The sequence below is a fragment of the Myotis lucifugus genome, unplaced genomic scaffold (genome assembly GCF_000147115.1).
Source record: "Myotis lucifugus unplaced genomic scaffold, Myoluc2.0 scaffold_3, whole genome shotgun sequence".
NCBI lineage: Eukaryota > Metazoa > Chordata > Mammalia > Chiroptera > Vespertilionidae > Myotis > Myotis lucifugus.
The window spans coordinates 21,230,064-21,243,790 of NW_005871051.1; the positions used below are offsets into that span (position 1 = coordinate 21,230,064).

The window sequence follows — 13,727 nt, forward strand, 5'->3', positions numbered from 1 at the left end:
GGTTTGATTCCCAGATCCAAAGGGGCAATCAATCGATGTGTTCTCTCACATCAGTGTTTCTCTCTATCTTTCCCTCTTTCTTCCACTGTGTCTGTAAAAAAAATCAATGGAAAAATATCCTCCGGGTGAGGATTAATGAAGAAAGAAAGAAGAAAGAAGAGAAAAGAAAGAAAGATGAAAGAAGAAGAAGAAGAAAGAAAGAAGAAAGAAGAAGAAAGAAGAAAGAAGAAAGAAAGAAGAAAGAAAGAAAGAAAGAAGAAAGAAAGAAGAAGAAAGAAAGAGGAAGGGTAATAGGAAGGTAATTTTTTGCTTCAACTTTGTTCTCCAGGTATGCACACACCTACTAACATGATAGTCTTGGATAAAGAAAACAACATGCTGCCCTAGCCAGTTTGGCTCAGTGGATAGAGCGTTGGCCTGTGGACTGAAGGGTCCTGAGTTTGATTCCAATCAAGAGCACATCCCAGGTTGCAAGCTCAATGGGGATATGCAGGAGGCAGCCAATCAACGATTCTCTCTCATTATTGATGTTTCTATCTTTCTCTCCCTCTCCCTTCCTCTCTGAAATCAATAAAATATTTTTTTTTGAAAGAAAAAAGACAACATGCCAAAAAATGCCCATTTTGCCTACATAAGTCAGAAAGATGGAAGAAGGAAAGCCTTTAGATAAACTCTTCTCAACTTCAGTGGCAAACTAGCCAGACTTGAGTTTTGTTTTTGTCTGATTTCAATGTTGATTTTTAAATCTTTGTACATAAAAATGATCAAGGAAAAACCTTATACATGCCCAAATAGCTTTCTTACTTTTTAGTGGAAGCTTTTTTAAAAGTTTAAACATTTTGTTGTTGTTGAGCTATAATTGGCCCATCTATACATATAAAAGCCAAGCTACCATAACCCCAGAACAACTGGAATGACCAGAACAACCGGTTGCTTTGATGCACACTGTGGCCCCGATAGCCCCCTCCCACCCAGATTGGGGGTGGGGCAGGCCGGCTGACCTCCCACATCCCCTCCCTCCAGCCGGCCTGGCCCTGATTGGCCCCAATCGGGGCTGGCCTGACCCCACCCATGCATGAATTCATGCACCGGCCTCTAGTAACATTATATTAGTTTCAAGTGTTCAACATAATGATCCGATAGTTGTATATATTGCAAAACAATCACAATAAGTTAACTTTTGTCACCCTGTGTAGCTATAGAATTTTTCTCTTGTGTTGAAAATTTTTACATTTACTCTTAGCAACTTTCAAATATGTAAAACAGTGTTGTACATGGTCACCATGTGGTACATTACATCCCCATGACATTTATTTTATAACTAGGATTTGTACCTTTGGGGCCTCTTCACCCATTTGTTGGTGGTGCCTTTTAATGCTTTAGAAAAGGGTGGTGTTTTTTTAGGGATTTAGGGATGGATGACTTCATGCTGCTGGGTTAGAGCAGAACTGAACCAAGCCTTCCAAGTTCTGAATTCTGAGTGTGTGTGTGTGTTGGGGCAGGAGGTGGAATTCCTGAATTAAAACGAATAAAAACAAGTTTAAAAGACTCCTTCTTGAGCATCCTTTAGCTCTTCCAAATGTCATTTTGATAAGTTAATATAAATGAATCAGAAACATCTGCAGCAAAAATCCCCCCGAAACACACAAGGGCTTAACAATTAAATAGAAGAATGTTTCGCACAATGTGTTTCAGGTTTTAGCGGATCCAAATGTTTTGAAAAACAGTTAAGTTCTTAAGACATTTTGAGAATTTAAATGACAGCTGGTTCTTCCCCCCACTTTAAAAAGAGTAATGGTTATTTCTCTCCTTTGTGTGGACTCCTGTTGCTGTTGTCCGTGGAGGAGATTCTGCTAGCAGAAGCTCTCATCTCTAGTTTCTACAAACCACTGTCCTACCCTTCCCCTGCCCATTCCCAGATTCACTTTCTAAGCGGACACCGTGTACTTTGGGCACAGAGTTCTCCAAGTCATGACCAGGCAGTGTTTTGTCCAGTTGTAAGACTTGTTTCTAGGTTCAACTGGAGCTTCGTCGCCACCATGGGTCATTCCCGCAATTTCGAGAATTTTACAATTCGTAATCCTGGTTCACCCTTTCTGATGGTGCCAGTACAAGAGTTGGCTCTTGAAGAAAAGAAAAAGAAGATGTCAGATGTCCCGAGGATGAACTGAAATCTGACGGATCATCCAGAGGAAAACAAAGCTCCACTGTGGAAAAGGCTACAATTAGATACAGAATATAAAAGCCACACTGGGTGCAGTCCCCTCCAGCCTCCGTCTTATTCTTGGACACAGGCTGAGGGATCTCGACAAATGTCAACTGAGCAGATGAAAGTGATTGATGTGAAGTTCCCTTTCAAGCTCTTATTTGAAAAACTTGTCCTTTTATTTTATTGACTTTCAGTCTCGCCATCCTGACGTCAGTGAGCTCACAGCCTGTAATTCTATCTGGACGTGAAGATGAAAGAAGAAACCCTTGCACAGTCTCGTTCCTCGTGTTTCCCCTTCAAGGGACACTGTCAATCTTTCTTAGGCTTCCTAAGTGATCATCATTTAATTTTCTTTATAGATTGAAAAGTCTTGATTTCCTAAACTTAAACAAAAAAATAAGAGTAGGCCCGGCTGGTGTGGCTCAGTTGGTTGAGTGTCGTCCTGTGCACCAAGAGGTTGCTGGTTTGATTCCCGGTCAGGGCCCAGGCCCAGGTTTCGGGCTCAATCCCCAGTAGGGGGTGTTCAGGAGACAGCCAATCAAAGTTTTTCTCCCTCTCTCTTTCCCTCTCTCTAAGATCAGTAAAAAAATAATATATATATATATGAATAATTAAAAGTAATGGGAGCATATTAGTAAATAACCTGCCATCACTAAAGTTAGCAATGAATGAATAGTCTACATAGACATGGTCCCTAAGATTTGTCATTTTAAGTTAAAAAAAATTGAAGGCATTGCTTGATTTGTACTTAGTATGTTAACATGCTAGTTGGTGTCTTATACAACAGCTTGGAAAGAGTGATTATTTTACAAATATCCCATCTCTGTGGTGTGTGATGGCATGTGCACCAAAGCCTAGTCTTTCAGAGAGAGGTAGCAGGACCAAAACCTCTATTGATTCTATTGAAAGAGAAATCAAGTTCCTTAGACATGCAGGTCCCAATCTCTAGGCTCTAGATTAGAAATTCTGGCTGAATATATGTAGAGTATGAGAATCAGAGAGCAAGGCAATTCCTAGTTTTAGTCCTGAATCCTATGTCTTTTGGGATATTCCCTCCACCATGGGCGGTGTTTTTTCTGGGGAGACACCGGACTCCATAAATGACTGTCATTCCGGAGCTCATCAGCTGATAGCCCTTTTCTCCCACAATCCCAAACACATGACGATGTTGTCTGCCATAAAAAAAAGGCCCTGGGCTAGCGAGTGACAACCCTCGAGAGTTGATGAGAATGAGTGGGCAGGTTGAAAGTATATTATTGCAGATGTACCTAGAATGACAATTTACCAGGTTGGGGTAAAAAAAAATAATGCTTTAGAACTTCCAAATCTTAATGGGATACTTCCAGTTTATATAGATAGATAGATAGATAGATAGATAGATAGATAGATGATAGATAGATAGATAGATAGATATATTTTTTTAACAAAAAGTGAATTGTCACCTACATTTTAGCAGAACATAAGGACAAATGTTCCTGCTCGCAGTCAGACAGTCTCCAAGCCAGGACTCTGACAGTGATGCAAAAGCCCTTTTTAAGAAATGAGGTTTGTTTTCTTGTGTTTTTTAAGGTTCATGAATCCTAACTAATTTGGTATTCATCATCCAGGAATTTATGCAAAACCCTCATAAATGAAGGCAGGGAGTGGGAGATGGCTTAGTGCAGTGGTTCTCAACCTTGGCTGCACATTAGAATCACCTGGGAATCTTTTTAAAATCCTGATTTCTGAGCCTCATCCTCCAGAATTGTTACTAATAACAAAGAAACAGAATTCGAAAGATGAGGCCCAGAAATCAGGATTATAAAAAGATTCCCAGGTGATTCCAATGTGCAGCCAAGGTTGAGAACCACTGGCTTAGTGCTTTCTGTCATCAGTTGCTTGTTTGCTCCAGCTGCTATTCAGCAGGGCCTCTCTCATGTGTGTCCTTCCCTTTAGTACCTTCTGTGGTGCTTGTCTGGACTCTGTTCCTGCATTGGGACTATTTTAGGCTCCTCCCTGGGACTCACTAACTAACTGTTCCCTTCTGCTTTGTCACCATCATCTTTACCTGTTGCTTTGCTCACATTCTCTAACTCTCTTAAATTCCCATTGAGGCTTCCTCCAACACTGAGGATCAAATCAGACACCCGCTTTTGTGATAAACAACAACAACAAAACCCTTCACTGGGGGGTTTGATCCCTGCTACTCAGCGTGCTGCCCGTGGACTAAAAATTGGCAGTATAAGCATCACCTGGGAACTCAGAACTATCAGCGTGCATTTTAACAAGAGCCAGGTGGTTCAAATGCACATTCACATAGAGAAGCACTTTCTGGAAATCTTCACTGCTGGGGTTGTGGCCAACAGCGAGTGTCACTGAGAAGTTTCTCTGCCAGGCTCTGAACGGGGTGCTTTGAACACACCATCAACAGTGTCTGATTTAAGCTTCCCAGCATCCCAGTGTGGTATGTCCTATTGTTGTTTACATTTTCAGGAGGGGAAACTGAGGCTCTGGGAGACTGAGGCGTTGCTGAGATTATGCAGATAGTAAGTGGTGGGGCAGCCTGGATTCGGTCTGAGACACGTTGCTTCCAGAGTCTTCGTTTTCTACCTCGGGCTCTGTGGCGTCCCTCCTCCTGGCGTCTGTGCTCCGGGTCAGTTCACTGTACTCACTGGCTGCTTTCTCTCCCGTCTCTGAAGCTCCTCTAAGCAAAGCCATTGTGAACGGAACACGGCTGCTGGGTGTGTTCCAGTGAAGAGCTTTGGGTTTTGGGATGACTTTTCAGGAAGACGGTGTGTGTATATAGCTGGATCTCTATAATTGGGTTTCTCTCAGCCTGAGAATGAGCTCTCTCTCCTGCTTCCAATTAGAGAGAACTGCTTAGAGCTGCAGATGTCCTCCCAGACCTGAACTCCTCTGGCTCTGTTGAGAGTCAGGAGTATCTCAAACTTGACCTTTGGAAAAATACAGCTCTAACCTGAACAAATGGAATGAGTAATAAGACCTTGCAATGACTTTTGGTCCAGAGTTTAAGTTTGGAATATCTATAGCCTGTGTACTCGGGGCCAAGGGTAAATTCTAGGAAGGTGGTACGTGAGGTCTGGCAGAGATGAAGGTCAGTGGTTTCCAAACTGATTACTGACCTGCTCTGAGGAGCTGTTCCAGAGGGGGACTGGGGGGCTGGAGGTGGCCTGGGCTGAAGTAGGGGTTCCCTGAGGCCCTCCTCACTTTTAACCAGTGAGTACAGGCTTCCAGTCTTATTATTTTATCTAATGGGCCCTGAGTACCATTTTATTTAAGGGGGCTCTCCCTGCTTTAAGACATTTTGTATACTAAAAAGCAACTGAACTAGTACTACTCTGTCCTTTGCAGCTGAGGCCACTGTAGTTCCAAAGGATGAATTGACTTCCCCAAGGTCACACATTGTTTGGGCTAAAAACAATTTCTTGTTTTCCTCCTCTGAAAGCTCAGTCTGCTGTCTGGGTCAGCCTTGAGCACGTCAGTGGCACTGACCTGGCCGTCCTTCCTTTGCATTTGGGACTCTGGTGTGGGTTTGGGAACAAAATGCTGTTCAGGTGTTCAGAGCAGAGCCAAGTCAAGAAGTTATTTATTCTCGGTGTTCTTTCTCTTCCTATGCAACGAGTCTGTAGTGCCCCCTCTCTCCTGATCTGCTTATGCATCAAAGGCAGCCTTGCAGAGAACACAGAATACCCTGGTAACGGCAAAATAGAGTAGCTCTTCTCTGACCCACAGGTTAAGTTACTGGAAACCCCACTTTAGAAGAATGTGCATTTGAGGAACTTATGACCAAAAAAGCAGGATGGCATTGGGAGACTGCAATCACACTCCCCCCCCCAAAAAAAAATAGAGACCTGAGAGATTGTAAAAAGCACATCTAAAGATAGTACTTGGAACACTAGAGCAGTTTGCTGTCATCGCTGAGGGTCTTTTCAATTATTTACTAGGATTAAGATATTGAACTTGGCCTCAGGTAAATCTCTAGGGTAGGGCTATGGTTGTCACTGAGTACTTATAATGTCAATAGCACTTGAAAAACCATGACATGACACGAGAGAGGGGTTTGACCCTTGTCAGAGTTTGGAAAAAAGATCTTGTAAAGTTTCAGTGCAGGACAGATTACCAGGTGTACCTGGTAGCTGGCAGGTTAAAGTAATCTTTATGCTCCGAGGGCTCTTCACAGGGTTTACCTGAAGGTCAGGCCCATTGCATGTACATTTATAAAATGGAACTGGCAGAGATTAGTCCTCAGAGAGATGATAGAGGAGTTTTTCACTTAGTTATTTGTTCACAGTTCCTTGTCCCTGTTTTGCAAATCCAGTAATAATATTATCTTGGCAGAGAAATGAAACTACACACTTCCTTATTTCATTCATTTTGAAGACTCTGATCTCTCCTGTTTAGGGTGGATCTATTGCCATTCTCTCTCATTTGAATTCACTTAGAAGTTAAGTTCATCCTAAGAGAGATGAACTTGTAGCTTGCAGTGCGTGCTCGCCCCTGACTAGTAACTTTCTCCAAGGTAGTACCATGCATTGCTCAGTTTGAGGCGGAATTCTTGAACTTTCTGTGACTGGTTGAGACGAATCCAGATACACCTCTGGAGCTGAAAGCAGTGGCAGCTTCCCCTGAGTCACAGGGCTCTGTGGGGGAGGTAGAGATGCTGGAATAAAACCAGGAACCTCTTAGAGAAAGGAATGCATACTTGGTAGGCAGCCAACAGCGTCAAGTATGGTTATATTCTTTCAATTTCCAAGGTCATCTTTTTAGTTTATTTTATTCCTTAAGTATATCATATACTCTTGGCCCTTTCCAAGGCCTCAAACACAACATTGACCCTTTAAAATTCACTTCCCCAAATTATTATACACTTTGGCTCCCTCCCTCTCTCCCACCAGAAAAGAGCTCCTTGGACCCAGGGGTCATGCTTGACTCATCTGAATCTTCGCACCCAGCACAGGTTCTAGGCCATCATAGGTACAGAATGAATATGTGCAGAACAAATACAGATAACTTATTCTCTGAATTACCCCAGGATTCAAAAACCTCAGAATTTGTATAAAACAAAACAGAAAATTCAGACCTACAAGGGTGTTGACATAGTTGCCCCTGTGGTTGGGTTGCCTCTTTTCCTCCCCATTGGTGTTTTTCATTGATTTTATAAAGTCTATGACTACTATAAATAGCATGTTTTATTTTAGTTCATCACTAATAAACCATAATTTAAAGATGTTCACCATATTTTGAACAGATTGCTTATTCCTGTTTTAACCCCCTTTGGTCTTTTTTTTTTTTTCCTGCCTACTCCAGGATAAGAGGGAAAATGGCTCTGTGTATATTTACTGCTTTTTTTTTTTTTTTTGCACCATCACTGTAGTGGGTTAACCTTCTTTGTCCCATTTAAAAGGTAAACTATTTTAATAGGGATTGCATTGATTATAGAGATTGCTTTGAGTAGTAGGGACATTTTAATGATGCTAATTCTTTCAATTTATAAACACGGCATATTCTTCCATCTGTTGGTACTTCCTCTATTTCTTTTTTTATTAACTGGATCTTTATTGTTGAAAGTATTACAGATAACCCTTTTTTCCCCCCAGTTGACCCCCTCCACCCTGTCCCTATTTCTTTTTCAATGTTCCTGTCTTCCCTGATATTTCTGTCTTGGATGTTACTCAGTTAATTTGATGAAGAGCTAACTTTTTCTGTGATTGTGTGGACAAATTGGGTTGATAGATGTTCAACAACTATGTACATTGATGGTAACAATGACATAATGACATAATGAGAGGGGAGGCAACACCATGGCAACTAAGACCCGAGAATTTAGAGAGAGGTTTCAAAGTTTGTCCTCTAGTGGCAAGTTCAATGAACTCACAGTCTTCTAACTTTTGTTTTTCAGGCTTATGTACAAAAGTACATTGTGAAGAATTATTTCTACTATTACCTATTCAGATTTTCAGCTGCTTTGGGTCAAGAAGTGTTCTACATCACATTTCTTCCGTTCACTCACTGGAATATTGATCCTTATTTATCCAGAAGACTCGTCATCATATGGGTTGTAAGTATTACTATTATGCATAGGTTGCTACTACTTCTGCAACAACTACCTGCTTTGGCATCCAAGTACTTTGCATATATGTTCTTTTTTTTTTTAATCACTTAGAGTTGAATGTCTGGCTTACTTTGGAAAAATAACAGGAAAAATTAAAATGCTATAAACACAACTTGTTTTGTTTGCAAAAAAAGAAAAATACCTATAGATTTTGTGTACTGTGGTGTCCACTTTCCTGTGGGTGACTAAAACTAGATGAGGGGAGAAGTGATATGTGGAGAAGACAGGACTTTTTGAGAACTCAGAAGGGTCATAAAATGCATCCTCCTAAGAGACTCATTTTAGTAAAATTGGATCAAAAATGGAACCTGGAAGCTGTTGACTAATAACTCGAAGTGGTATTAAGCAATACTCTTTAAATACTGGAGAGACAAAAGCATATAAGGCAGGGTACCTTCCTGAGGGACTTCTCATATAGTGGGACAGCTGGCATAGACACAGAAACTCAGTGGCAATTCCAGGTAGAGAGGTGGAGCCCCTTTCTGACGTTTTACTTGGGACCCTATTGTTTAACTTTTTTCAGGACCAAGTAAATTCTATTTTTATTATTATTGTTACTGGGAAAGATGATGAATATTTGCAAGGCAGCAAGGCCTGCTGCCAGGTATGGGCTTTGGGATCAGAAAGGCCTGGGTTCAAGGGCAGTTCAACCACTGCACTTGTCTGGGTGCCCTTGTCTGCAGCCTTACCTGTCTCATCAATACAATGGTGTTGGTACTGCACATCTCCCAGAATCCTTGGGAGGACGTACAGAGTGTGCACAGAGCTCGAGGCCTGATACTTGAGAACATAACTCACAGCGACTAGTCCATGAAGGCAAAGGGGTCAGCAAGATTAACGAATCCTAAGGTCAAAGATTGTTTAGCTGGGAGAGGGAGCTTCCGGGACAAGGATGGCTGGTTTCCTAACTCAGGATTCCGAAAGCTACGGTTCAGGAGTGGGTGGTTGTGTGTGAAGGAGTTGGGGTTCTCGTGCAGCAGCTCCGCTCTGAGAAGTGCTGTGATCTTAAGTCAGTGACTGCCCCACCCCACTCCCGGCTTCATTTTTTTTTTTTCATTTCTAGAACATGTTAGGGTGACCTTGATCAGGAGCCATAAACTTAAATATCCTCAAAGGCAGGGAAAGAAGTAAAACAGTGACGTCCTGGGTTGGGAGAGGTGCCCAGGGTGGGGGGAATCCGTGAGTCCCCTGGGGCCCCAGGGAGCAACTGTCCCTCTGTGCCTGCTGTCACTGCCACAAGGGAATACGGGCCAGAGTTGCCAGATCTGTTTTTCACGTGCAATCTCCCACGTTTTAAGTGTAGGCTTACATTTTTTAAAAGCATCACATGCCGACAGAACACAGAATACTTGCAGTCCAAACGTATGGGGCCTGGGTTGAAGCCTCCAGCCTAAAGGACCACTAAGGTCCTAGGTTTACCTTTAGGATTATTTGGCCTCGGATGCTCCCTGTTTTCTCCTTTTCTGCCTAAAACTGCAAGCCAGGCTTTCCTTCCCCTGTCTCCTGGCCAGCCCTCTTGTGAAATCCAGCTTCTGTCTAATCCAGCTTCCCTCTTAGAATAGGCATCTTGCACAAGGTGAATGGCAGGGCAATTGTCCCCTCCCTGTCTGAGTCCAGCTTCTGTACCTGCAGAGCAGTAGCAGCCACTGGAGGAGTTGGGGGTGGGGAGCATTCCTTCTAAAGATCTGAAAATGCTTGAAAGACCAGGTGCTTAAGTTTCTTTCAGTCATTTATTTTCTGAGGTACCGCCTCCCCCCCCCTCCCCAATCCAACTTTTATGGTGGTAGAGTGGGGCAAATGATGTTAATTACTTGGAATATCCTGGGAATATCTTGTAATGTGTAAGGTCGGCTCAAGGCCAGTTATCTCCTCCAATGAGGGTGGAAACTTTTCCTGGGGGGCCGGGAGGCAGTGGTCACAGGGCTCTCTGATTGTCATTATTGGTTGTTATTTTCCGCTTTGGAGTCCTCATTTCAAAGTGCACAAAGGATTTCCTGTTTGAGATAGAATTACCAGTCTTTTATTGAGAGTGAGCAAATAAAATCTTTGCCTGAAAACGGAAAGCACCTAACCTTTGAGTATGCAGTTTGTCCTGTGCATGGCCAGATCCACCAGACACCCAGGTTGAATTACTCGCTCTGTGTGCTCATTTGCATCTGGAAGGCAGTGTGTGTGATTCTGGCAGTTCCTGGTGGAGAGAATAGAGGCCATGGGGGTGCTGGGGCGGGGGGGCGTGGGAGGTGGAAGCAGAAGAGAGGGAAGGGAGGGAGGGAAATTAACAAGTAGGAAGGGAGGGTCCTCTGCACTACAGAGATAATGAAGAGAGACGCTTGGCTTGGCCCCAGTGTTGAAGGTGGACAAAGGGAAGGGAAATTCCTGGGGTGTTGGGGTTGCAGGGGAAGGAGAGGTGGAGCAGGGTGAGGCTCTTGTCAGCTTCCTACAGAGAGGCAGCCTCTCTCCTGGAAGGGCTATCCCTGAACAGTGGCTGCCTCCTCAAGGGCTCAGGATTAAGAAATGTTAATTACATAAGGGGCCGAGCTTGAAGTCTTGTAACTTGAAACAACTAATCTCACCCAACAGTCTTTGGAAGGCAGCTGCATTCAGGAGCGCCAAGCCTCTTGTCAAATTTTATATTAATTTTACAGTTGTCATTGGATGAAGTCCCAACACGTTTTATTGCTTTTAAAAGTCATTTGTTCTATTCGGGGTGACTCATACGGTCTGAAATAGTTTAGCAGAATTTATGATTTGCTAACTGCTTTCTCATCACAATCCTGATTGTTTCTCCCCTATGTGGTACAGCTTTTATTGGCATCTGTGTTCATTATCTTTTTTTTTCATTACCATATTTGATCTTCATAACAGTGGGCTAGTATCATTTTCATCATTTTATAGATTAGGACAGTAATACTTCAAATAGTAATAAGCCATGTCAAATGCTGAGCCCTTAGTATAATATGCCTTTCACTGTAATAGTGCTTTTTATATTTTACCTCATTTATCCTGCCAGCAATCCTGATGAGGGTTCTTGCCAGCCCATTTTACAGATCAGAAAACTGACATGTAGAAAGGTTAAATAACTTGCTCAGGATTACATTGGATTAAGTAACAAAGTGGCCTTCTGTGCTAGAAAGAGAGGGCTACCATGGTTGTTTCTTAGAAAAACAGCTAAATGACATGAAAAGCATTCACTGTTCATTTAAAAAAAAGATATTAAAGCTGAAGTTTAAACATTAAAATGTTGTGCACAATGTTCTCTTCTATTGCTTATTTGCTGTGGTTGTGGTTCATGTTGGCCGCATGGCACTTATTACTCTGTATTCTACATAATTGTCTTTTATATACCTTTCTTGACAAGTCAAAGGTATTTATCTCAGAAAATTTAGATGAGCTTTTGTTAAATGAGCTGGAAGACATCACATCATTATTTCTGTCACCTGTCACTTATCAAGGTTTTTAACCTGTCATTGGTTGAATTCAATAGAATCTTAGACTTTGGGACAGAAAAGGTGGGGAATAGGTTATCTAATTAGATGCTCATAAAAAGATATTGTTGATAGTGCTTCAGAAGAGCCTCAGTCCAACTGAGTGACTGTGATCTCTTGACTTCCTTTAGCGGCACGGTGATAGCCCCAACAAAAATTAAAACAGAGGCTTTAAAATAGCATTGCTGTATCTCAAAAAGGTTAGAGGCACTTTCATTGAACCTGCATGGTGTTTAGCTTTGTAACATGAGGCCAAATTCACTTTTGGCTAAATAACTTTATTCTCCACTTTTTGAAAGAGCAATGAGCAATGAAAAGATTGATAACATGATTGATCCCTGGAAGGTTCATTTTCTCTGTCCTTATATTTTACTTGTTTATATTCTGCCTCTTTTCATAGATATTTCATGGCATTCAAGATTAAATATACAAAAAAATGGGAACAGCACATAAAATAAAAATCAGGAGTAATACACATAGAATAAGAGATTAAGGTTTAGTGTACAGTTAAATGTAACTTGCTGATTCCCAAAGTTGAGCCACAAATTTGTCTTTGAGCTTTGCCTTGACCAAACCAAAATGAAATTACATTATCCAGAGCATTTGAGATCTTGCTCCCTGGAATATATGTCAGTTTGGCTCAAATAAACTCTTACAAAAATTCTCAAAAACATGCACAAACATTATCCACTGGGAAATAATGGGCTTGTTTCTAAGAGAGGAAGCCTTTTCCTGCTGCATGGGATTGGTAGAAGCGTTATGGCCAGTGACTCATGGCAAAATTATTTTCCTAGAATGTTGTTTGCTTTCAGTCACCACATCATCTGTGTGAGAGTACTCATTTTGATGTTTCCTCTTGAGCTTTGTGTGTGGTTATTTTTTAATCACTTCTAATTTAAACAATGAAAAAATGGTATCTCAGTTCATTTCCACTTCATGTATTTTTAGTGACGATGAAAACCTTTTTCAGATTTTTTTAGCCATTTGTTTTAACTCCTGAGAATTGTCCGTCTTCCTTTGGAGTACTTTTAAAAAGGACTTTAATATTTTAATTGATTTTTCACCAGGTGTTAACATAAAATGGTACTGAACTATTGATTTTTCTTGTCTGAGGCAATGTGTCTTTATGAGATTTTTAAAAGTTCAAGACTTTGAGAAATGGTATTTGACTTTATGGTATCACCAATAGTGACCTAAGAAGGTCATTTAAAATTGAATTTTAACACTTTTATTCCATATGTTCACTTTAGGCACAGACCTTTCCACTCCCTGTTGTCTTACCCTTTGTGATCTCCCTGGTTCTTTGAAAGCATTTAAATTAGGGACTCCTGTCTTTGGGCATTTAATCTCTCTGGCCAACTGTTTTTCCTTATAATAAACTAGAGGCCCAGTGCATGAAATTCATGCACGGGTAGGGTCCCTAGCTGCTGCCGACTGGGGCCTCCCTTCCCCCAGCTGACTGCCCCATCGCAAAGCCTGCCATGTTCCACGCCACCCCCTGGTGGTCAGCACGCGTGTAACTCCTGGTCAGTTGAACTCCCATCCATAGGGACAATTTGCATATTAGCCTTTTATTATGTAGGATAGCTTGCTCAGGGATAACCAGCCCTTATTAAACCTGGTTCATGCCCTCTGAACTCCAATAAGGTTAACATTTGTCTTTGAGTTTCCCCTATCCTTTTTTCCCATTTGTAAAAAAAAAATGTTTTTACCTGACATCAAAAGATATATTCACCAGCATCCTAACCTGTGTGTGGTTATTTTTCTTAAATAATAAAAGCACAATATGCTAATTAGACTGGACATCCTCCTGGATGAAGCCAGGGCTGGCAAGGGAAGCCGGGTTCTGGGTGCCTGCGGGCAGCCAGAGGGAAGCCCGGGTCCTGGGTGCCGGAGGGAAGCCGGTGCCAGCAGCAAAGGG

At 41.9% G+C, this 13,727-nt stretch overlaps 1 protein-coding gene across 1 annotated transcript in view; it reads left to right on the top strand.

The window, feature by feature from the left end:
* The window catches only part of SGPP2 (sphingosine-1-phosphate phosphatase 2), an 80,985-nt gene that overhangs the window by 31,972 nt on the left and 35,286 nt on the right, over positions 1-13,727 (top strand). Inside the window, exon 2 of the mRNA XM_006082574.3 lies at positions 8,109-8,267. Within this exon, the coding sequence (XP_006082636.1) occupies positions 8,109-8,267 (159 nt within the window). The remainder of the gene's footprint in view (positions 1-8,108; positions 8,268-13,727) is intronic.